This window comes from Gobio gobio (genome assembly GCF_949357685.1).
Source record: "Gobio gobio genome assembly, chromosome: 3".
Classification (NCBI taxonomy): Eukaryota; Metazoa; Chordata; class Actinopteri; order Cypriniformes; family Gobionidae; genus Gobio; species Gobio gobio.
The window spans coordinates 56,047,029-56,069,157 of NC_137099.1; the positions used below are offsets into that span (position 1 = coordinate 56,047,029).

Here is a 22,129-nt window from a genome sequence, read left to right on the forward strand (position 1 = left end):
GAGCTCAGCTGATCCTATGTTCGAGCTGCACAGAGCGGCTGAAATTATAGTGTATGTCAGTTATTATAATACATATGACAAAAACAATTGTCTAAATTATGTTGCATATTCCTCAAAAGTTCTTGTGATGATATCTAGTTGACAATAGTACTATATTTTCGGAAGTCATAGGCTATGATATTGCGCAGGTGCACGTGATGCAACGCTGTCAGAGCCGACAGACTCGTGTGTCAGACTCATTTCAGTGCAAAATAATCAGCTCAAAAACTATTTAATTTACTGCAAATAGCCTACTAGTTTTTTATGTTTATTTATTATTCATTTATGCAGACAACAAGGCTACCAAGTACTGCGCACAGTGCGCAGCTTATTCATTTAACTTTTTTTTTCCTAACGTCATTTTTAGTCGATTTTTAGTCGAAAATTTCAGGACTTCAGTCGACTAAGATTTTCTTTGGTTGATTACAGCCCTATAAATAACATAGTAAAACCTCTTAAAACAAGAAAAATATTGTATTAGTTGTCTCTAATGTTGTCTAATACATTGCTAGCTATCTGTGTGATTTGTATATGAACAATTCTGAAATGCAAAACTTGGACACAGTCACCTCTGATAACAAATCACTCTAAATTGTAATGTAGACGCATGCATTTTCTGTAAAGCTGCTTTGAAATGATCTGAATTGTGAAAAGCGCTATACAAATAAATGTGAATTGAATTAAATCGTCTAAATCTAAATAAGAGATCACTTCATTTAAAACAACACAGGTCAATGAGAGAAAGCTCACCCTGCATGTGCTGCGACATGACCCAGTTGTGCAGCAGCCTGTAGTTCTCCACCGAACCCTTGACCACCTCCACCAGCAGGTCGTAGGCGGCGGCGCGGGCCGCGGGACTCTTGCATTTGGGCTGCTGTCGGTCCTTCAGGCTGGGCAGCAGGAACAGCAGGTCATACGTGTCCCTGAGGAACTCCTGACCCTCCCGCGAGAACTTAAACGGAGGCTTGTGCTTCAGGACGCTGGTGGCCAGACGCAGGAGACCCGTCAGACCGTCGTCCTCGATCGCCCCGTCCTGCTGGTCCAAAATCTCACGACTGCAAGTGGAAAAACAACCACAAGATCGTTTTTGCTTAATTACTATTAATTCAGTTTGATTTTAAGGAGTCCTAGCCTAAAGCTAACAGTAAAATGTCACTCTTGTCTTACTAATAGCATTTGTTTGCTTGAGGTTGTGCTCTAGAGGGGTAAATTATGTGTTTAGACCGAAACTAATCCGGTAATGGAAGCAGAAGGAGCGTGTTTGACCTGCGGATGCAGTCGGCGAGGTGTCGGGCCAGGGCGTCCAGGTCCAGCAGGGTGGTCTGACTGGCGTCTTTCACGTGGATGTTGTCGATGAGTTTACAGAGCAGCCAGAAGTATTCCTTACAGCCGGTGCGAAACATGGCCTCCTCTTCAAAATCCTCCACCTGCACCGAAACACACACACACTCAATTAAAGGAATAGAGCACCCAAAAATTTGTCTCTAGAGTTGGTACCCGTGTTATCATTAACTAAATCTTAAACCCTATTCGCACGGGATTAGTATTATCTGGGGACCTCTGGTGATTTGTAATAATTGCAGAGAATGTCTGTGATCCTAATCCCGTGCGAATCGGCCATGTCTGTAATATGTAAAGTAAAATTCCCCCGCAAATTACCTACCATATTTCGCCAAACACAGAGGTCCTGTGATAATAGTCCTGTGCGAATCGGCATCTCTGTGATTTGGCCGGGATTAGGCGGATCATATATCATTTTTGCAAGGTTTTTGTTTCCTGTGCGCATTTCTATCTTTCACGAAGAATGGAGCTAGGCTGCATATAATGCGCACCGTTAGGAATTCCCATGCGGCAGCGCGGATTATACTTTCACTTTAGAATGAGCACCAATTTGGGAGTAAATTGCTTGAATGCGTTTAATATTATTCTTAATGAAAAACACAAAAACAGAACAGTACAATGACAACTCGCTTAAATGGGCACTTTTACATTTAGCTTTGAAACTGAATCTTCCGCCGTATATTGTTATTATTGCTCGGTTCAGTTTTTAATTGTAGCGTCTGTTCTCTTATTGAACTAAATTATTTTTATTACTATAAAACAATAAAAATGATATCGATACAACTGTTTATACATACAGCTATATCTATAACAAAAAAACATCCGATCATTGATCATATCCGGGAGATAAGTCAGTAAATTCGAGTAAAATCACAGGCTTGCTTATCCCGTGCGAATGCTACGCAAAATTCAGATGTGGGGGAATAATTTCTAAATCACACGAGGTCCCCAGATAATACTAATCCCGTGCGAATAGGGCTTTAGGGTACATTTACACAACAACAAAGTACTCAAAACGTTTATCCTTTGCATTTTTGAAAAATTTGAAAAACAGACAACAATGAATGTAGTCAAAACGATCCCTGTTCACATGGATCCACGAAAACGACTAAAAACACCGTCATCTTCTGGCCTGTTATGAATATTGCAATGTCACTTAATGCCACCGTTTTCAAAAATTCACGTTTTGGTAGTTTACACAGAGACGATTTTTCATTCCATGGCGGAAACAAACTTCCAAAGAAAACTTCAACTAAACAAAAATTAGCCACAAAAATGTGTTGCAAGTTGAAGTACTAATTTAAACAAAAAAACTAAAACTATTTAGAAATATATATTTAAAATAATAATAATAATTAAAGCTGCAAGCAGCGATGAAAGGGCCCTTGCACCCGGGACCACCACCACCACCTGGTGGCATCAGGAAAACAGCGAATAGTGGGCGACATGCATTTAAGCGGGTAAATATAGAAGAAAAATGGCAAAGTCACTTCAATGTGCCACACATTTGTCAGGCAGCCACGGACACGCCCTTCAGGGAAAACTCAAGATCTTCGCAATGTAACATCGCAAAGGCCTTTAGAGTAGACTGACCAAATATGATGATGATTTGTTTACATCTCTAGGCGTAGTTGATTAAAGTACAACGTCTGGAAAATGGCAAAATTTGCAACAATTTTGAAAAAAAAATTCTAAATATCGCACTTCCTGTTGGTTTTCAGATTTCGTACCAGTAAACTTTTTTGTAGGTATTGGGCTGTTACATGTGTCTACCGAATTTCATACCTGTACGTGAAACGTAGCGGGAGGGGCACTTCGTTGAAATTTTGTAGGAGGCGTTATTGAGCCATTCTGCCACGCCTAATTCTGAATCCCATAACAGACTTAAATTTTGCCACTTCTGACTTGTGTGCAAAGTTTTGTGAGTTTCGAACGTGTTTAGGCCCCCAAAAATGTGATTAATTTGGGAGAAAAATAATAATAGGCGGAGCAATTCCAATAGGGTCCTCACACCATCGGTGCTCGGGCCCTTATAACAAAAGCACATAATAAAATGACCATAAATTAAATTAAAATGAAAAAGCGTGTGTGTTTGTGTGTGTGTACTGACTCTGAGGGGTTTGAGCGCCTGTGCGTCTGGCAGGAACTTGAGCAGTGTGGACGCGGCGAGCAGCAGGAAGGATCTATTGATGGATTCTCCGCCCTCCAGACCCGACAGAGACAGCTTATACAGACCACTGCACGCCTCCTGACGCACCGCCGTCTGCAGACACACAACACGCCTCTGTTAGCACAGCAGCTTTCCTGGAGCTCACACAGCAGAGCATAACGAACGCAAAGGTCATGGGTTCGACTCCCAGGGAATGCATGAACTCAGAAATCATGTTTACCTTGAATGCAATGTAAGTTGCTTTAGTCTATCAAATGCAGAAACAATAGCATTCATCAAATGGCATTCACAACGTGTTTAACTTTCGTATTATGATAACACATTATTTTAAGGGATGTATCAAAACTTGCTTTCTTTGACTGCGCTGAAAAGCTATGATTTGATTGGTTAAATGTAATTGTTCCCCACCCACATGACCTTAACCCTCTAGGGCTCTTCGGTCCTTTCTGAACCAAATTTTTTAAAATATATTTTTTTTAAATCGTAGCTTCATCGGAATGGTACGAAACTTGGTGACTGTATTGGTACTTGGTATATGACCACACAAAAAAATTGGAGACAGGATTTGAAAAGTCTAAGTGGTCGTACAAAAAATAGTCACACTCAGTGTCTTCGGGTCAAAAATGACCCCCATAGGAAATGAATGGGAAATTGGCAAAATATAAATGAAAATATAGAGGTTTTTGTTGTGCGTACAATCTACAAATCAGCCATGATGCAGAAAAAAAGCACACAACAGTGAATATACATTATATATATATATATGAATTTTCTATTAATTCAATGGGTAAAAATGGATCATAATTATTGCATAATTATTAATTATTATCATAAAATTCTCTCAAAACACAAAAAAAGAAAGAAAAAATATTATTGAACAAAAATACATTTAATTGATTTTACTAAAAAAAAATAATAATACATTTCAGGGGTCGGTTCACTTTTGGCCCGAAGGTCTTGAGTGTGACTGGAAAACGAAGAACCTCAGAGGGTTAATTACAACAGTAGACGAGGAGATGATTACAATCATCGTTACAATCGTTGGTTTACCTCGGGTATGAGCAGCGTGAGCTTCTTGAGCCAGTCGTGAAGGTGTTCGCTGTCAGCCAGGCTGGACTTCACCAGAGAACAGCAGTGCGCCCAGCTCACCATCAGCCACATGGAGTAATGAGTCACTGCATAAACACATCGCCAGCAATGAGCAATGAGCAGAGAAATTTACCAACATACAAAGATATACAACCAATGATGTGCTTACCCTCGTGTCTGGATCTGTGATCTGATTGGGCCTTAAGAACCCTGCAGGACAATCAGAAGACAGAAGTTAAAAAACAGACAAGAAATACACACATTATATAATTGAAATATATAATTCAAAATACAATATTTTACACAGTTTCATTTTTAAGCTTAGAGTATCAGTTTGTTAGCCTAGCAAAATGCCAATGTTAATCTCAATTTGAGTATGCGGTTCACCTGTGTGCCAGATTGTCGTATGTGTAGGCCACGTTGATGAGCCGCTGGATGAGGTTGGTGCCTTGAACAAGACTAAGAAAAACCTGACAGAGTAGGACAACATCCCAAAATTAGTGCCAGCAAAAACACACCCATACACCGAGAAAAGAGGATTTAGAAGCAGGTTCGCACCTCTGTAAGACGAGGTATATGCAGGCCCTTCCCATGATCTCCGGTGGTTTTGCGGGACTTCCCCGGCCACGCCCTCTTTCTCTGAGTGTCCGTGAGACCAGACCAGGCAAAAACATCATGGTAAGCCAGATCCAGATCGGCCGGATCCACCGCAAACTGACAAATGAGTTTCAGCAGACACGCAAGACAGTCCAACAACCACTAGAGAGAAGAGAAGAAAGATGATGTTCACAGCTGTACATTCACTGGCAGAGCTGGGTAAATCTCACAAAGAAAATGTCCTGGCCATATTTCACCTCAAAGTCGTATGAAAAGACGAAAAAAAAAGGCTTTTTTTGATATGAGCAAATGGTATACCGATAAGATTTTACACATCTCTAAAGGGGTGATTTAAAATCAACTTTCCCTTGAGCCTTTGGTATACAAAAATTAATCGTGATATAAGAATATCCTGTAAGATTCAGAGCTGAAAACGTCCTTGTTAGTCAAAGAAAAGCTTTTATAGACACCAGGCCCAGAAAACGAGAGATCTCAGATTATGTCAACCACTGACGTCATAGGATGCAGAAGCGCCGCCTCAAGCCCCGCCCACCGACTCGTGGAGCTAAACGGGTCGCGCTACCGAGCAATAAACATGCCGGTTCCAGCTCACGTGTGTAAGACATTGCGTTTGTTCACTTCATTTCACCGCAGAATCTATTGTAAACAAGACACAGGTCGAGACTGGATTTGCAGACATATTGAGATTAAAACACAATGCTGTGCTTCTATATTGGATCCGACAGGAACGGTGCAACACACTTATGTGAGTAAAACATGTTTTTGTGTGTGTTAGCATTGCATTGTTACAGATGGTTTGATATCGATTGATTACACACCTTAGCACGCGGTCACAGGCTGGAGAAGCTGTTATTGGTTCATTCGTGATCAGACTCGGACTTGTAACGCCAGTGCTCGCAAAGCCTAAAGTCCCGGGGCTATGTGCTTTTCAGACGGGCTATAGTGAAATAACATTCCTTTCTTGCGCACGTGTGTGTGTGTGTGTGTACGGTTCGCGGTTATATTCACTGATGATCGGGTGAAATGATTCCAATCAATCGCGGGTGGATGAGAGATGAATCATTGTGTTTGATAAAGATATTTTTCGAGCCTTGTGAACGTTTCTCCAGACGCTTTCAAAACAACCCCCACATGTACTGAGGGAGCTGAAGCTCATTAAATATGCAAATCTAATCCAATCCTAGGCGTGGGAGTTTACTTCCAAGTCTTCGGTGTAGCACGGCCATCAAAACCGAGCGTTTTTCAGGGAGCCTCAAAACCAGGGCAGAAAATAGCCTATTACTTATTCATTATGATGTTTCTGAGTGTACAAACCACGCAAACGTCATAAGTTGACCTCAGAAAACAGTATAATTTTTTTTTTAAAAGCCAGTTCATGACACCTTTAAAAAAATTATGCATATTACCCCGAGAAGCTCAAATTTTTGTAATGGAAAAATAAATAATTTCTCATTTTTAGAAAAAAACTAAAACCAAACGCTTTTGATATAAGAAATATGGCCAGTAACATTTTATAAATTATCTTCAGGACAATTATGCACATCTACTTTTCGTAACTCTTATCTTTATAATGCAAAAATAAACACATTTAAAAATAATTTTTGGATTTTTAGAGAAAAAAAAACACATTTCTGAATATGATATGAGCACTTCTCCTTGAAGAACTCTTTTTGTAATGCCAAAATAAATTACATAATAATTAAATAAATATATATTCTCATTATTATGTATTCAAAACTATCCTGGATATGTGATTTGTTTTAATTAAATTAATACAAATTCAAGCATTATCTATATTTAAATTGTATGATTACAAAACAAAATCATATCACAATACATATTTGTTTTGCATCACAGTATAATTTTTCATTTTATAGTAATGAGAATTTTCATTTAAAATCATATCATAATGCCAAAAAACTTTAAATAAAATAAAATCATGCTTCATTTTTGTATAGCTCCCTTTAGCCACAGACATGTTCTTGACACTCACCACCGTCCAGGACTCTTGTTCTTTCGGCTCTAAAATTGCACTGTTAAAAATGTCCAGCAGAAGCTGAAGGCCTCCAGACGACACAAACTGCAAGAGAGACACGGGAGGAGTGTGTCATTCAGAGACATCCGTCCAGCTCAAGCACACACACCGCACAGATTCATAAATCAGAGCACAAGGACTGGAATATACAGGTGTAATCATTTTACCAAAACCTCTACATTTGAAGTTCAACTGAGTGTCTATTTCACAAGTCAAACACCAATAACAACAGATCATTTTTAGAGAAAGTGCGAGAAGAGACCTTGCAGCTCCAGGTGTTCTTGCTGTTCTCAATCTGTTCCTCACTGGAGTCGTCAGAGTCTGGATACAGATCACTGTAACTGCCCTGAAATACACACAAACACCAGCACATGACAATCTTTCATTTCCAGACCTGCGTGTGTGAAGGAGATGGTCTGTGTGATTCCGCATGCGTACCGTGGACTCGCGGTGAATCCTGCGGTTGGGTTTGCCGAGGGCTTCTATGATTTCTAAAGCGTAAAGCAGCTTATGGGGGCTCTTGATCCTCAGCAGATCCTTCCAGCACAAACCGTCAGATCCCTAAAGTCACAACGAGCACAAATCAACTTTCATGCAGTGCACGTTCAAGAAGAAATCTCTTAAGGCAAGACACTACACGCTTTAACCCTCTGGGGTTCTTCGGGTCAAAAATTACCCGAAGCGTTTTATAAAAAAATGTAAAAAAATCGTAGCTAAATCGGAATGGTCCGAAACTTGGTGACTTTATTGGTACTTGGTATATGAACACCCAAAAAATTGGGGACAGGATTTGAAAAGTATAAGTGGTCTTAAAAAAAATAGTCACACTCAGGACCTTCGGGTCAAAAATGACCCCCATAGGAAATGAATGGGAAATCAAAAATATGAAAATACAGAGTTTTTTTGTGCATACAATCTACAAATCAGCCAGGATGTAGAAAAAAAGGACTCAACAGTGAAGGGGTGAATCCCTAAAACATCAAGAGTGCAAAACAGACAAAAACACTCACACACACACAAAAACACAAATAGCTTTTGGAATGGCACGCGTTAATTTGTGTGTGCGTGTGTTTTTGTGTGTTTAAGTGTGTGTGAGTTTTTTTTGTCTGTTTTGAGATTCAGCCCTTCACTGTTGAGTCCTTTTTTTCTGCATCCTGGCTGATTTGTAGATTGTATGCACAAAAAAAAACTCTGTATTTTCATATTTTTGCCGATTTGCCATTCATTTCCTATGGGGGTCATTTTTGACCTGAAGGTCCTGAGTGTTACTTTTTTTTTTTTACGACCACTTATACTTTTCAAATCCTGTCCCCAATTTTTGTGGGTGTTCAAATACCAAGTACCAATAAAGTCAACAAGTTTCGGACCATTCCAAAAAATTTTTATAAAACGCAAGATCCACTATAGTGGTAAAAATGTGCTATTGCGTGATAAAAATGCTCAATGTGTCCTCCAGATGGCCCCGATCTCATTTAAAAAATTGCTTTCATGAGGCCTAGGCTTGACTCTAAAATGAAATACAGCTTTAATAAAAAATGTAATATATATATCATATATAAAAAATATGGAAAAATGGGTCATAATTATTGCATAAATATTAATTATAAATCATAAAATTATCTCAAAACACCAAGGGCCCTATTTTAACGATCTGAAACGCAAGTGTCAAAGCGTGAAGCGCAAGTAACTTTGTGGGCGGGTCTCGGCGCTGTTGCTATTTTCCCGGCGGGATAAATGGCTCTTGCGCCCGGCGCAAATCTAAAATGGGTTGGTCTGAAGTAGCTTCATTATTCATAGGTGTGGTTTGGGCGTAACGTGAATAAACCAATCCGAGCGTCATCCAACATTCCCTTTAAAAGCAGGTGCGCAAGTTCCATTAAGGATTGCTATTATTATGGCGTATTTACCAGGCGCACGCCAGGAGCGGTTCACAGCCGAGGAGACTGATGTGCTTGTAAGAGCAGTGAAAGACAGAGAAATGAAGTTGTAATGTTGTACATTATGGTAAAGGTGATTTCACAGTCTTTTTTTTTTTTCAGTCTTTCAGTTTTTTCAGTTTTTCAGTCGATTTTTTTTCCTGGTTCTTGACGGACAAACCAATTTGTCAGATGTCCTTATATACATATATGTCTTGCCACTATTGGGCAAACAGGTCTTATCCTTAATTATTACAATTAGCCTGAATCATTTGTAAGCTAGATTTATGCCTATTTTTTCACATCTTCGTGGCACACCACAATGATTTCCGTCATCTCATGTGTTAATATTTTTTTAGTGTAACAATTTATGATTTGCAAAAATAGCTGTTGCATCTGTGTAGATTACATGAGCAAAGTGTATGCGCGTTGTGCACGCTATACATTATGGTCAAGCATGCGCCCTTAAAATAGCATAATGAACAACGCGCAACGCGCCACTGACTTTAGACTAGGTTTTTTCTGGTCAGTGGCGCAATTGTTTAATGGAACAGCAAAATAGCACCAGGGATTGTTTGCGCCGGAACACGCCTCCTTTTTTGCGCTGAACCGCCCAGGGAGCGCAAGTTCATTCACTAGTTTAGCGACGTGCTTCTGTGGAGGGAAAAGCGCGCTTTGCGCGGGTGCAAAATAGGAATGACACATGCGTCGGTGTACAAAGTCAATTGCGCTGGGTGCAAGATAGGGCCCCAAAAAAGAAAAGAAAAAATATTATTGAACAAAAATATATTTCATTGATTTTACTCAAATCTTTTTTTTTATCTTAATCTTAATCCCGCCCTCTGGGTCATTTTTGACCCGAAGGCCCTGAGTGTGACCAATAAATGAAGAACCCCAGAGGGTTAAAAAAATAAAAAACGTACAATTTTGCGGTCAGAAGTGACTGAACAGCTCTAAGGGGTTAAATCAATGTGTCATATGACTGACCGTGTCATCGGAGATGTTCTGGAAGGCCTGGAGCATGCTGGGACACGTGGGCAGCAGCATGAGCAGCTCCCACACACGGCGAGAGAGATTCTCCGCGTGCAGGTGCAGCTCCTCGCAGCGAACGCTCTGCAGGGGGAAACACACCGGATTGGATGCTGGTTGAACTCAGTCTGGACGGGGTCAGAGGTGTGGAGCCGGACGTTACCTCAGTGCTGTGCTGGGGTCTGTCAGGGCCGGGCGGTTTGAAGCAGGCCAGCATCTCCAGCAGGTCGAAGAGGGTGGTGAGGTGGGGCTCCTGCAGGAGCAGAAGCATGGGAATGTGCTCCTTCTGAGGGGGCGGCAGACACGAGGCCGGCAGCTGGACACCCTCGCCCTTCCTCTCCCTCCGCGGAGCGCCCAGGGACACGAACACCATCTGACGGCACACAGAACAGGCTCTGTGTTTGATGTTGGAGTGCTGTGGGTGTGTGTGTGTGTGTGTGTGTGTGGATCTGATGCCGGTACCTGCATGTCCTTGAAGCCGAGCTCATGAAGAGTCTTCTCATCATAGTCGGTGGTCAGCTCGTGTCCGGATGAGATCATGCGCACCGGACCCATCAGACCACCTGCACAGAAACACACACACACACACACACACACAGACACAGACACAGACACAGACACAGACACAGACACAGACACAGACACAGACACAGACACAGACACAGACACAGACACAGACACAGACACAGACACAGACACAGACACAGACACAGACACAGACACAGACACAGACACAGACACAGACACAGACACAGACACACAGACACAGACACAGACACAGACACAGACACAGACACAGACACAGACACAGACACAGACACAGACACAGACACAGACACAGACACAGACACACACACACACACACACACACACACACACACACACACACACACACACACACACACACACACACACACACACGGTGAATCTGACTGCAGAGTGTTTCCATATGAACAATCATTTGTACTTGTAAATTGAGAGATTTAAGTTCAACTTTATATATGATTGATTACTGTATATGTTACGTATTTATTATGAATATATATTTTTCTTTTTGACTGACTCTTAAAAAAATGGATGGATAGTACAATAGATAGAACAATAGAAAGATAGATAGAACGGTAGAACAATAGAAAGATAGAGCACAAAAGATAGATAGAACGATAGATAGATGACGATTGAATGATAGATTGATAGATAGAACGATAGATAGAATGATAGATAGAATGATAGATAGAACGATAGATTGATAGATAGATAGAACGATAGATAGATAGATAGAACGATAGATAGAATGATAGATAGAACGATAGATAACGATAGAACGATGGATAGAATGATAGAACAATAGAAAGACAGAGAGAACAAAAGAACGAACGAACGATAGATAGAAAGAACGAACGATAGATAGATAAACAAAAGAAAGAACAATAGTTAGAACAATAGATAGATAGAACAATAGATAGATAGATAGAACAATAGATAGATAGATAGAACAATAGATAGATAGATAGATAGATAGAACAATAGATAGATAGATAGAACAATAGATAGATAGATAGATAGATAGATAGATAGAACGATAGATAGATAGAACGATAGATAGATAGATAGATAGAACAATAGAACGATAGAACGATAGATAGATAGAACGATAGAACGATAGAACGATAGAACGATAGAACGATAGAACGATAGATAGATAGATAGATAGATAGATAGATAGATAGATAGATAGATAGATAGAACGATAGATAGAACGATAGATAGAACGATAGATAGAACGATAGATAGATAGAACGATAGATAGATAGAACGATAGATAGATAGAACGATAGATAGATAGATAGATAGATAGATAGATAGATAGATAGATAGATAGATAGAACATACAGACAGACAGACAGACAGACAGACAGACAGACAGACAGACAGACAGACAGACAGACAGACAGACAGACAGACAGACAGACAGACAGACAGACAGACAGACAGACAGACAGACAGACAGACAGACAGACAGACAGATAGATAGATAGATAGATAGATAGATAGATAGATAGATAGATAGATAGATAGATAGATAGATAGATAGAACAGACAGACAGACAGACAGACAGACAGACAGACAGACAGACAGACAGACAGACAGACAGACAGACAGACAGACAGACAGAACAGACAGACAGACAGACAGACAGACAGACAGACAGACAGACAGACAGACAGACAGACAGACAGACAGACAGACAGACAGACAGACAGACAGACAGACAGACAGATAGATAGATAGATAGATAGATAGATAGATAGATAGATAGATAGATAGATAGATAGATAGATAGATAGATAGATAGATAGATAGATAGATAGAGCACCTGGGAAGTCCTGCTGCCGGCTGGTCTGGCCGAACTCCTGCAGCTGTGCCTGTTGGCTGAGCTGATCCTTCTGAAGGTTCTCATACCAGTGAGTGACCTCTGCCCTCAGATCAGCCACCTGATCGCTGGGGTACATCTCGATGGTCATCTACACACACACACACACACACAACATGAGCATGAGCAAGAGAGGAGGAAATGCTGCTTGTTTATGAAGAAAGCGTGATTAAACTCAGCTTGACGTCTGAGCAAACAATAGTGATGAAGATGATGATGAAGGTCCACCTTGTCGGGCAGTCCGGCCGGCTGACACACGATTCTGAGCGGGAGAGACTGTTTATCACTGAGAGCTTTCAGATGACTGCTGATGCCCGTGCCCTCGATCTGCCACTGCCGCAGGTGATACGCAAACCTGAACACACACACACACACACACACACACACACACACACACACACACACACACACACACACAGACTCAATGAGTGTTTACAAGTGTAAATGCCATGACTTACTCAATGTGCACATGAGTGTTTACATTTTGATATCAAACCTGGTGAATTTCTCATGTAGTGAGGAAATGTGTGTGTGTGAGTGTGTGTGTGTGTGTGTGTGTGTGTGTGTACCTGCGTCTGAAGGCCTCCAGGTGTGTTTTGAGCAGCAGCAGTCCTCTCTCGATGATGGTGAGGCTGGAGTGGGCGTCTTTCTCCAGGTTAGCAGACGCCATCATCAGGCTCTCCATACACTTACTGATGAACTCCTGCTCCTTCTCCAGACCCGTTTTACCTGCGGTTACACACACTCATAAATACATCACATTACACACACACACACACACACACACACGCACAATACACAACCATCATAAACTCCACTGGGACAGACTGCACATTTAACCTGTGGCATCTATCCATCCATTTATCCACCTATTTATCCATCCATCCATCCATCCATCCATCCATCCATTTATCTATCTATCTATTTATACATCCATCCATCCATTTATCTATCTATTTATCCATCCATCAGATTTTCTATTCATTCATTCTCTCTTTCATCCATTTATCATCCATCCATCTATTTATTTATCCCTCTATCCATCAATCAATCCATTTCATTTCTATTCATCCATCTATTTATCCATCAATCCATCCATCCATCTGATTTTCATTCATTCATTCATCATCCATCTATCTATTCATCCATCCATCAATCCGTCCATCGATCAATCCATCTGCCTTTCTATTCATCCATCTATTTATCCATCAATCAATCAATCCATCTGATTTTCTATTCATTCATCCATCTATCTATTCATCCATCCATCAATCAATCCATCTGCCTTTCTATCCATGTATCCATCCATCCATTTAACATCCATCCATTTATCATCCATCCATCCACCCATAAGCCTTTCTATCCATCATCCATCTGATTTTCTATTAATTCATTCAATCATCCATCCATCCATTCATTTAACATCCATCCATACATCCATTTATCATCCATCCATCCATCCATCCATCCTTCTGCCTTTCTATTCATCCATCTATTTATCCATCAATCCATCCATCTGCCTTTCTATTCATCCATCCATCCATTTATCATCCATCTGATTTTCTATTCATTCATCCATCCATTTAACATCCATCCATCCATCCGATTTTCTATTCATTCATTAATTCATCCATCCATACATTTCATCCATCTATCAATTCATTTATCCATCCATCGATCAATCCATCTGCCTTTCTATTCATCCATCCAACCATCCATTTATCATCCATCCGATTTTCTATTAATTCATCCATACATCCATTTATCATCCATCCATCCTCCTTTCTATCCATCTTCCATCCATCCATCCATCCATTTATCATCCATCCGATTTTCTATTCATTCATCCATACATCCCTTTCTATTCATCCATCTATTTATCCATCAATCTATCCATCCGATTTTCTATTCATTCATTCATCCATCCATCCATTTATCATCCATCGATCGATCAATCAATCAATCTGCCTTTCTATTCATCCATCCAACCATCCATTTATCATGCTTCCGATTTTCTATTAATCCATCCATCCATTTATCCATCAATCCATCCGCTTTTCTATTCATCGATCCCTCGATCCGATTTTCTATTCATTCATCCATCCATACATTTATCATCCATCCATCCATCCATCCATGTATCCATCTGCCTTTCTATTCATTCATCCATCCATACATTTATCATCCATCCATCCATCCATGTATCCATCTGCCTTTCTATTCATTCATCCATCCATACATTTATCATCCATCCATCCATCCATGTATCCATCTGCCTTTCTATTCATTCATCCATCCATCCATCTGCTTTTCTATTCCTCCATCCATCCATCCATCCATCCATCTATCCATCCATCCATCACTGTAGTAAAACATTTGAGAACAGTAATGTTTCTTCCTGCATTTATTCTCAATCTGAGAGGTTCTAAATCTGTAAACATTTAATAGTTATGAATTATACAATACATGTAAGAGTTTGCAGTTAACTGACCGCTGATGTAATAGGAGTTGATGTACTGGATCGCAGCTCGGCTGATGTCTGCGGACTGAGCCCTCAATGCGATTCCCCACAGCTGATCCATACCACACAACTACAGAGAGAGAGAGAGAGAGAGAGAGAGAGAGAGAGAGAGAGAGTTCAGAAAGAACATATCCAGACAAACCAGACAGATTTCGAGATTCGCTGCATCAAACCTCGCAGTTGGAGCTGCTGTCATAAGCGCTGGTGGCCAGACGAGCCAGATTACACAGATGCTGAAACAAATTAAGACCCGTCATGCTGATCGTCTCCGGCTTCAGCTGAGGCATCTGAGAGAGAGAGAGAGACGTTGAGGATCAGGTGATGAAAGATTCATTCTCATGGCACATACTGTACACAAGTTGGGCTTTAACTATACCTTCTCCAGGAAGAGATGTTTATACGTCTCCATGCCCATCGCGTGCTGGTCTTTACTGCGGACCTGGTTTAGGAACCAGTGCAAGGCGTCGTCGTAACACTCAGAGTCCTCCACTAAACAGTGCCACAGGATGTCCACCTGCTCCAGACTCAACCCTGACACACACACACAGAGGATATTCATATCGTTACAAAGCAATTCTCACATGCACACAGGCGCCGATTTGTGTGAGAGACTCACTGAAGTGGTCAGGTGATCCGAGCGTTGAGAACACACAGGTGAGGAACTGCAGACGCACCTGCACCTCCGCACTGTGACTGTACCTGAGACACATGGGATTGATGTTTAAACTCACTATACACACACTTCAGACAAAAGAAAGACATGAATACTTTGACCCAGACTTACAGAGCGAATTTGTGGCGCTGCTCTCTCACGTCCTGGATATAGTGTAACAGATCATCGAAGAAGAGCTTCATCATGTGCAGCTCCTTCTCCGCCCACCTGCAGCGCGCACACACACACACACACACACACACACACACACACACACACACACACACACACACACACACACACACACACACACACACACACACACACACACACACACACACACACACACACACACACACACACACACACACACACACACACACACACACACACACACACACACACACACACACACACACACACACACACACACACACACACACACACACACACACACACACAGGGAAAGTAAGAACATTTACTTATCCAAAAACATCTATAAACTAATACAAGTTTCAAGCTATCAAGCTAATTCTGAATTGAAAAAACATTACAAGCGGATGGGCGGAGTTCTTACATGGTTATCCAATGGGTGTCATAGCTGGAGCCGAACTGCTGGAATGTTCCAAAGAGCTTCGGCAGCAAACGCAAGGACACCACCACCGACCTGATGAACACACACACACAGAAACAAAATGGTCAAATATCTCCCGCAGGACCTGAGAGAAGCCCAAAGCTCTTTCACATCAGTGCTGGCCTCACCGGTGGTTGGCGAGGTTCTCCAGACAGCCCTCGATGAAGCGCATGCGGATCTGACGGTCAGTGAACCAGCAGACCAGAGAGCACAACAGCTTCTCCGCCTCGTTGATCAAGCCCTCCGATAGGTGGATCTAGTCACAGTCACAACATGAGAATCGCAATCGACATTGGACATGCTTCAAATAGTCTGCTGTGAAGTAAACTTACCGCGTTATCGTCCTGGACCAGGTCCCACAGAAGAGTGTTTCCGTTCTTGCACACGTTGTCCAGGTTGATGTCAGTCACGGCATGGGTGGAGTACTGGTGTTTGTGCACCGACGGACCTGGAGCGGACATTTAGAACAGGAAAATATAAACATCCTGGACTAACAACACTAAAATTATCATGTGACTTTCGTATGAAATCATATTTCAAGTAGGCGCAGATAAAATTCTCTCACTGTCTCACTACTTTATTTATAATGTTGAAAAAGTTCTAATTTTACAGAGCCTATATTTTGATGGAAAAATACCTTAAAGGGATAGTTCACCCAAAAATGAAAATTAGCCCATGATTTACTCACCCTCAAGCCATCCTGATGTATATGACATTATGTATATGAGTTATAGTAAAAATATCCTGGCTCTTCCAAGCTTTATAATGGCAGTGAATGGTTGTCGTTTTTGAAGTCCATAAAAGTGCATCTATCCATCATAAAAGTGCATCTATCCATCATAAAAGTGCATCTATCCATCATAAAAGTGCATCTATCCATCATAAAAGTGCATCTATCCATCATTAAAGTGCATCTATCCATCATTAAAGTGCATCTATCCATTATAAAAGTGCATCTATCCATCATTAAAGTGCATCTATCCATCATAAAAGTGCATCTATCCATCATTAAAGTGCATCTATCCATCATAAAAGTGCATCTATCCATCATTAAAGTGCATCTATCCATCATAAAAGTGCATCTATCCATCATTAAAGTGCATCTATCCATCATAAAAGTGCATCTATCCATCATTAAAGTGCATCTATCCATCATAAAAGTGCATCTATCCATCATAAAAGTGCATCTATCCATCATAAAAGTGCATCTATCCATCATAAAAGTGCATCTATCCATCATTAAAGTGCATCTATCCATCATAAAAGTGCATCTATCCATCATTAAAGTGCATCTATCCATCATAAAAGTGCATCTATCCATCATAAAAGTGCATCTATACATCATAAAAGTGCATCTATCCATCATAAAAGTGCATCTATCCATCATTAAAGTGCATCTATCCATCATAAAAGTGCATCTATCCATCATTAAAGTGCATCTATCCATCATAAAAGTGCATCTATCCATCATTAAAGTGCATCTATCCATCATAAAAGTGCATCTATCCATCATTAAAGTGCATCTATCCATCATTAAAGTGCATCTATCCATCATAAAAGTGCATCTATCCATCATATAACTGCTCCACACGGCTCCAGGGGGTTAATAAAGGCCTTCTGAAGCGAAGTGGCGTGTTTGTGTAAGAAAAATATCTATATTTAAAACTTTATAGACTAACATACCTAGCTTCCGGCGGTCAGCGGTACGCAAGTCGACTTGCGCTAAGAGTAACCCTTGACCCTTAAACACATGACGCATGCTTATTGACGAACGCAGAAGCACAGAGGATAGAGCTAAACAAAACACTGGTCATGAATTAGAGTCTAAAACGAGGATTTTTAAAGATAAATGGAGGATTTCGATATAAGAGAAAAGGGGCTTGAGTTTTTTACTCAGCTCTATCCACGAGAGGTGTCAAAGCGTGATGCTCCTGTACATCGTGTCAGGGGTTACTCTTTTAGCACAAGTCGACTGGCGCACCGCTGACCGCCAGAAGTTAGTTATTTTAGTCTATAAAGTTTTAAATATGGATATTTTTCTTCCACAAACACACCACTTCTCTTCAGGAGGCCTTTATTAACCCCCCGGAGCCGTGTTGAGCAGTTACATGATGGATAGGTGCACTTTTATGGACTTCAAAAACGACCCTACAAGTCACTGCCATTATAAAGCTTGGAAAAGCCAGGACTTTTTTAATATAACTCTGATTGTGTTTGTCTGAAAGAAGAATGTCATACACACCTAGGATGACTTGAGGGTGAGTAAATCATGGGCTAATTTAAATTTTTGGAATTAAATTCTTTTGTAGTTCTTGTTAAGCATATGCTGCGTTTTCTTATGCATGTTATAAGCGACCCAAACAGCGATTTTTCAGAGATGGAGTTTGTGTGGTGCAGCATTTAGTGCAAAGCAAGCCGCTTCGAGACACTGAAATCACGCTTGTGTGTAAGTGAACACAGTGCAGAGGAGTGTATGTACCTTGCACCAGGTGCTCGTGGTATATGGAGGCCAGGTTGGGCAGGTGTTGCTGCAGGTGAGAGCTGAGCTCAGCGTGAGAGTTGATCTGGACTAGCTCTTCCTCACAGCCGGACTCTTCTCCGTCAAAATCCGCCATGTTCTTCTCGGATTTGGCGCTGACTTGGGAACTGCTGCAGCTTACGTCATCGGCGCTCAGCATGTCCTCCACCATGTGACTGCGGCGAGAGAGAGAGTTTATTACCTGAAGACATTGAAATGCTCCCACCAAAACCACGTTTTGTCCTGTTCCCACCCACAAATGTCTGTAGGAAGAGGTCTACGCTGATTTTTTTTTTTGTCCCAGTCCGGGTTAGATTCCATGGACCAGTTGCATAAACTAAGCCATTATGTTAAGACAGTGTCTTACGATCTAGTATGAGCCACTTGCAGTTAGGCAAGAGGCATTCAGTCTTACTTTTCGCATCAAATTAGGCCAGTCTATGTTTTTATGTAACTGATTAAAAAAAATTATGAACAGTCTTAAAGAAAAAAATTTATGTCTAACTTGTAAGACTAGTCTTAACGGTTTATGCACCCGGCCCCATCTCGTTCCAGTGTCTATACTAGGGTATTTCTTCCTGACAGACTTGTACTGTGCTAGCCTGGATGCCACAACATTTGAGATTGGGAAGTTCGGTCTGGACTTGATCCGTTGTGGAGCAACTGGAACCAGAGCTGTTCGGACCAATCAAATTGCCAGGGCGGGCTTTATACGATGATCAACAGTAACGTCATCATCACGTCACCAAAGAGCGCTTGGGTTGAATCACAGCCTAATGGAGCAGTATCAGAGTCATATTCTGACTAGAATCTGAGTATGACGACATCAGGCTAGTGCTGTGCTGTTATTAGTAGATGATATTATGTGGGAGCACGAGTCATTTTTTCCTCCTGCTTCCCGCGCACATATCAGTGTCTTCCCTGCCGCACACAGCAATTAAAAACTTGTCCCGCGCCACACAGAGATCCCACGGTCATGCCACAGGACTACAGACCTCTACTCTGCGTCAAAATCAAGTGAGCCCTTTACCTAGACAGCAATTTAAGTCAACTTTCTTAGTGTGTAATGTTACTGTTTGAGCATGAAAAAGGTCTGCAAAGTTAGAAAGCACAAAGTCACTCCAGCGGGAGTTATTCTCTACATCAGTGCGCACTGTTTCTGAACCCTGAACTTGAGTTTGGTTTTGTGAACGAACATGTCGCAATATCCCTCATTTAATTAATTCTTGCCCTAGACATACAGCCTAGTTGAGTTGCATTAGTAGTTCCCAAACACACTCGAAACAACACACTGGTCCAGCCGACCAATCTGAGAACATTGCGCTTTTTGGAAGGATAGAGACAGGAACTAAACAGAGCATTACTGACAGACTGGGAAGAGACAAGCTGCAACAACGGAGAATATGTGAAAAACAATGATTTTTGTACATTCAAGCATGAAAACCTATTCTAGTAGAGCCCAAAAACAAAATCAGGACTGAAAAAGTGCACAATAGGTCCCCTGTAAGATCGCAATCCCAAAATGCACAGTTGTAGACAGTACGGGAGCTCAACGACACATTTGAAAGGTAGCCTCACCCATCATGGTGGTGGTGGTGATGGTGGTGATGGTGGTGATGATGGTGATGCTGAGGGCTGATGAAACGCCTGCAGTTGAAGAACTCGTTGCCCATGGCCTCCGTCAGGAAGTCCGCCGGTCGAGGCATACAAGCTGGCTCCTGGGATGCCCCGTGTGAGGTGTCCATCTCTGGGCCGCCCTGCTGTGGTTGCTGGGGATCCTGGGAATGTGAGGAGGGATCAGCCTGCTCTCCCGACGTTCCTTCCAGGCACACTGATGAAGAAGAGCAGGGATCAAGGATCCTAAGGGAGGAAGACGAGGCAACCATGGCAGCGGCTGATTCTGGGGTGAAAGGGTTTGATTTGGTTTTGGAAAGTCCGGAGACAGGAATGCCAGGCGGGATGCCGGGCCGCTCAGGAGGACCCTGGACCTCTCCGAGCGCTTCGCCGGCTTTGCGTTTGCGCATCTCTGACGTAGAAGGCTCTCTGGTGTCTCGGGTTTCTTTCTGCGGACTGCCCTCGGACGTGACGCCAGGTCTGTCGTCTTCATCGTCCTCATCATCCTCATCGTCATCCTCGTCGTCGTCCTCCTCTTCTTCCTCCTCCTCTTCCTCCTCCTTCAGGGCCTCACTGTCAGCCATGTCGTCGGAGTGCAACTCGCTGCCTGGGCTGCCTGCTGATTGGCTGGCTCGGCTGGATCCAGCCTCATTGCTTGACGCCTCGCTGCGGCCGCTGCTGCTGCCCTCCTCGCCGCTGTTGGCCGTCTCGTCCGAGCTGCCCTGAAGAGACTCCTGCGGAACAGCAGAAAACACCTCAATTAAGCTCAATGACACTTGTTTTCATGTACTAATTTGGAATATGCGCAAACGTTACCTCTGTGTCCGACAGCCTCTGCTGCCCTCGTTTTCCGCTGCTCATGATTGGCTCGTCCATCTCCATGTCACTTCCTCCACTGTGATGAGTGTCGCTGTTGTCACTGCTCTCTGGGCTTCCTGCAGGAGAACCTGGGGGACAATATTGTAAACTGACATGTTTGCTCTTTGGTCTGTTTTTAAGACACTTTTCACTTGGCAAATGTTAAATTATTTTGATAGACCCTTGCTTTGGTCTAATTGCATGTTTTTCAGTGTGCGGACAATTTTGGCTATTTAGTTGACAACTTTTTTGTTCTACGCACCTGAGAACGGACTGGTTATTCCTTTTTTTTTTAAACGCACACAATATCCTTTTTGTTAACTTCTTAACCCGCAGCGGATCGTGGGTTGGGTGGGGGGGTTGACGTGAGTGGGCGTGGTTGTACTTTTATCTACTTTCGTTTTATAAAAAATATTCAATCAACTATCACAAACTATGCATCATTTTAAAGCTAAAACACTCAAGATTCATGTTCTGAACTTGTTTTTGCGATAAATACACCAGAGAGGAAAGGGTTAAATGAAATGCAGAAACACTCGCTATTTAAACATGGATATAATAAACTCCTGTCGTTCAGATCGGACGAAACCAAGAAACACTCGCATACATGTCAGTGTAAGGGTCCACTCTTCAAAATGCATCCCATTTTTTAATCCAAAA

At 41.8% G+C, this 22,129-nt stretch overlaps 1 protein-coding gene across 2 annotated transcripts in view; it reads right to left on the reverse strand.

Moving 5' to 3' along the window:
• The window catches only part of usp34 (ubiquitin specific peptidase 34), a 90,259-nt gene that overhangs the window by 27,662 nt on the left and 40,468 nt on the right, over positions 1 to 22,129 (reverse strand). For both annotated transcript variants that reach the window (XM_079812741.1, XM_079812740.1), the window contains exons 13-39: positions 21,428 to 21,558; positions 20,576 to 21,345; positions 18,959 to 19,173; positions 16,812 to 16,927; positions 16,608 to 16,735; positions 16,423 to 16,512; positions 15,978 to 16,073; positions 15,810 to 15,892; positions 15,570 to 15,724; positions 15,367 to 15,480; positions 15,164 to 15,263; positions 13,242 to 13,401; positions 12,901 to 13,027; positions 12,616 to 12,763; positions 10,700 to 10,800; positions 10,401 to 10,610; positions 10,196 to 10,321; positions 7,731 to 7,853; positions 7,555 to 7,638; positions 7,251 to 7,337; positions 5,198 to 5,398; positions 5,027 to 5,109; positions 4,809 to 4,849; positions 4,601 to 4,725; positions 3,491 to 3,643; positions 1,306 to 1,466; positions 790 to 1,094 (exon numbers count right to left, since the gene is read on the reverse strand). In XM_079812741.1, the coding sequence (XP_079668867.1) occupies positions 790 to 1,094; positions 1,306 to 1,466; positions 3,491 to 3,643; positions 4,601 to 4,725; positions 4,809 to 4,849; positions 5,027 to 5,109; positions 5,198 to 5,398; positions 7,251 to 7,337; positions 7,555 to 7,638; positions 7,731 to 7,853; positions 10,196 to 10,321; positions 10,401 to 10,610; positions 10,700 to 10,800; positions 12,616 to 12,763; positions 12,901 to 13,027; positions 13,242 to 13,401; positions 15,164 to 15,263; positions 15,367 to 15,480; positions 15,570 to 15,724; positions 15,810 to 15,892; positions 15,978 to 16,073; positions 16,423 to 16,512; positions 16,608 to 16,735; positions 16,812 to 16,927; positions 18,959 to 19,173; positions 20,576 to 21,345; positions 21,428 to 21,558 (4,233 nt within the window). The remainder of the gene's footprint in view (positions 1 to 789; positions 1,095 to 1,305; positions 1,467 to 3,490; positions 3,644 to 4,600; positions 4,726 to 4,808; positions 4,850 to 5,026; positions 5,110 to 5,197; positions 5,399 to 7,250; positions 7,338 to 7,554; positions 7,639 to 7,730; positions 7,854 to 10,195; positions 10,322 to 10,400; positions 10,611 to 10,699; positions 10,801 to 12,615; positions 12,764 to 12,900; positions 13,028 to 13,241; positions 13,402 to 15,163; positions 15,264 to 15,366; positions 15,481 to 15,569; positions 15,725 to 15,809; positions 15,893 to 15,977; positions 16,074 to 16,422; positions 16,513 to 16,607; positions 16,736 to 16,811; positions 16,928 to 18,958; positions 19,174 to 20,575; positions 21,346 to 21,427; positions 21,559 to 22,129) is intronic.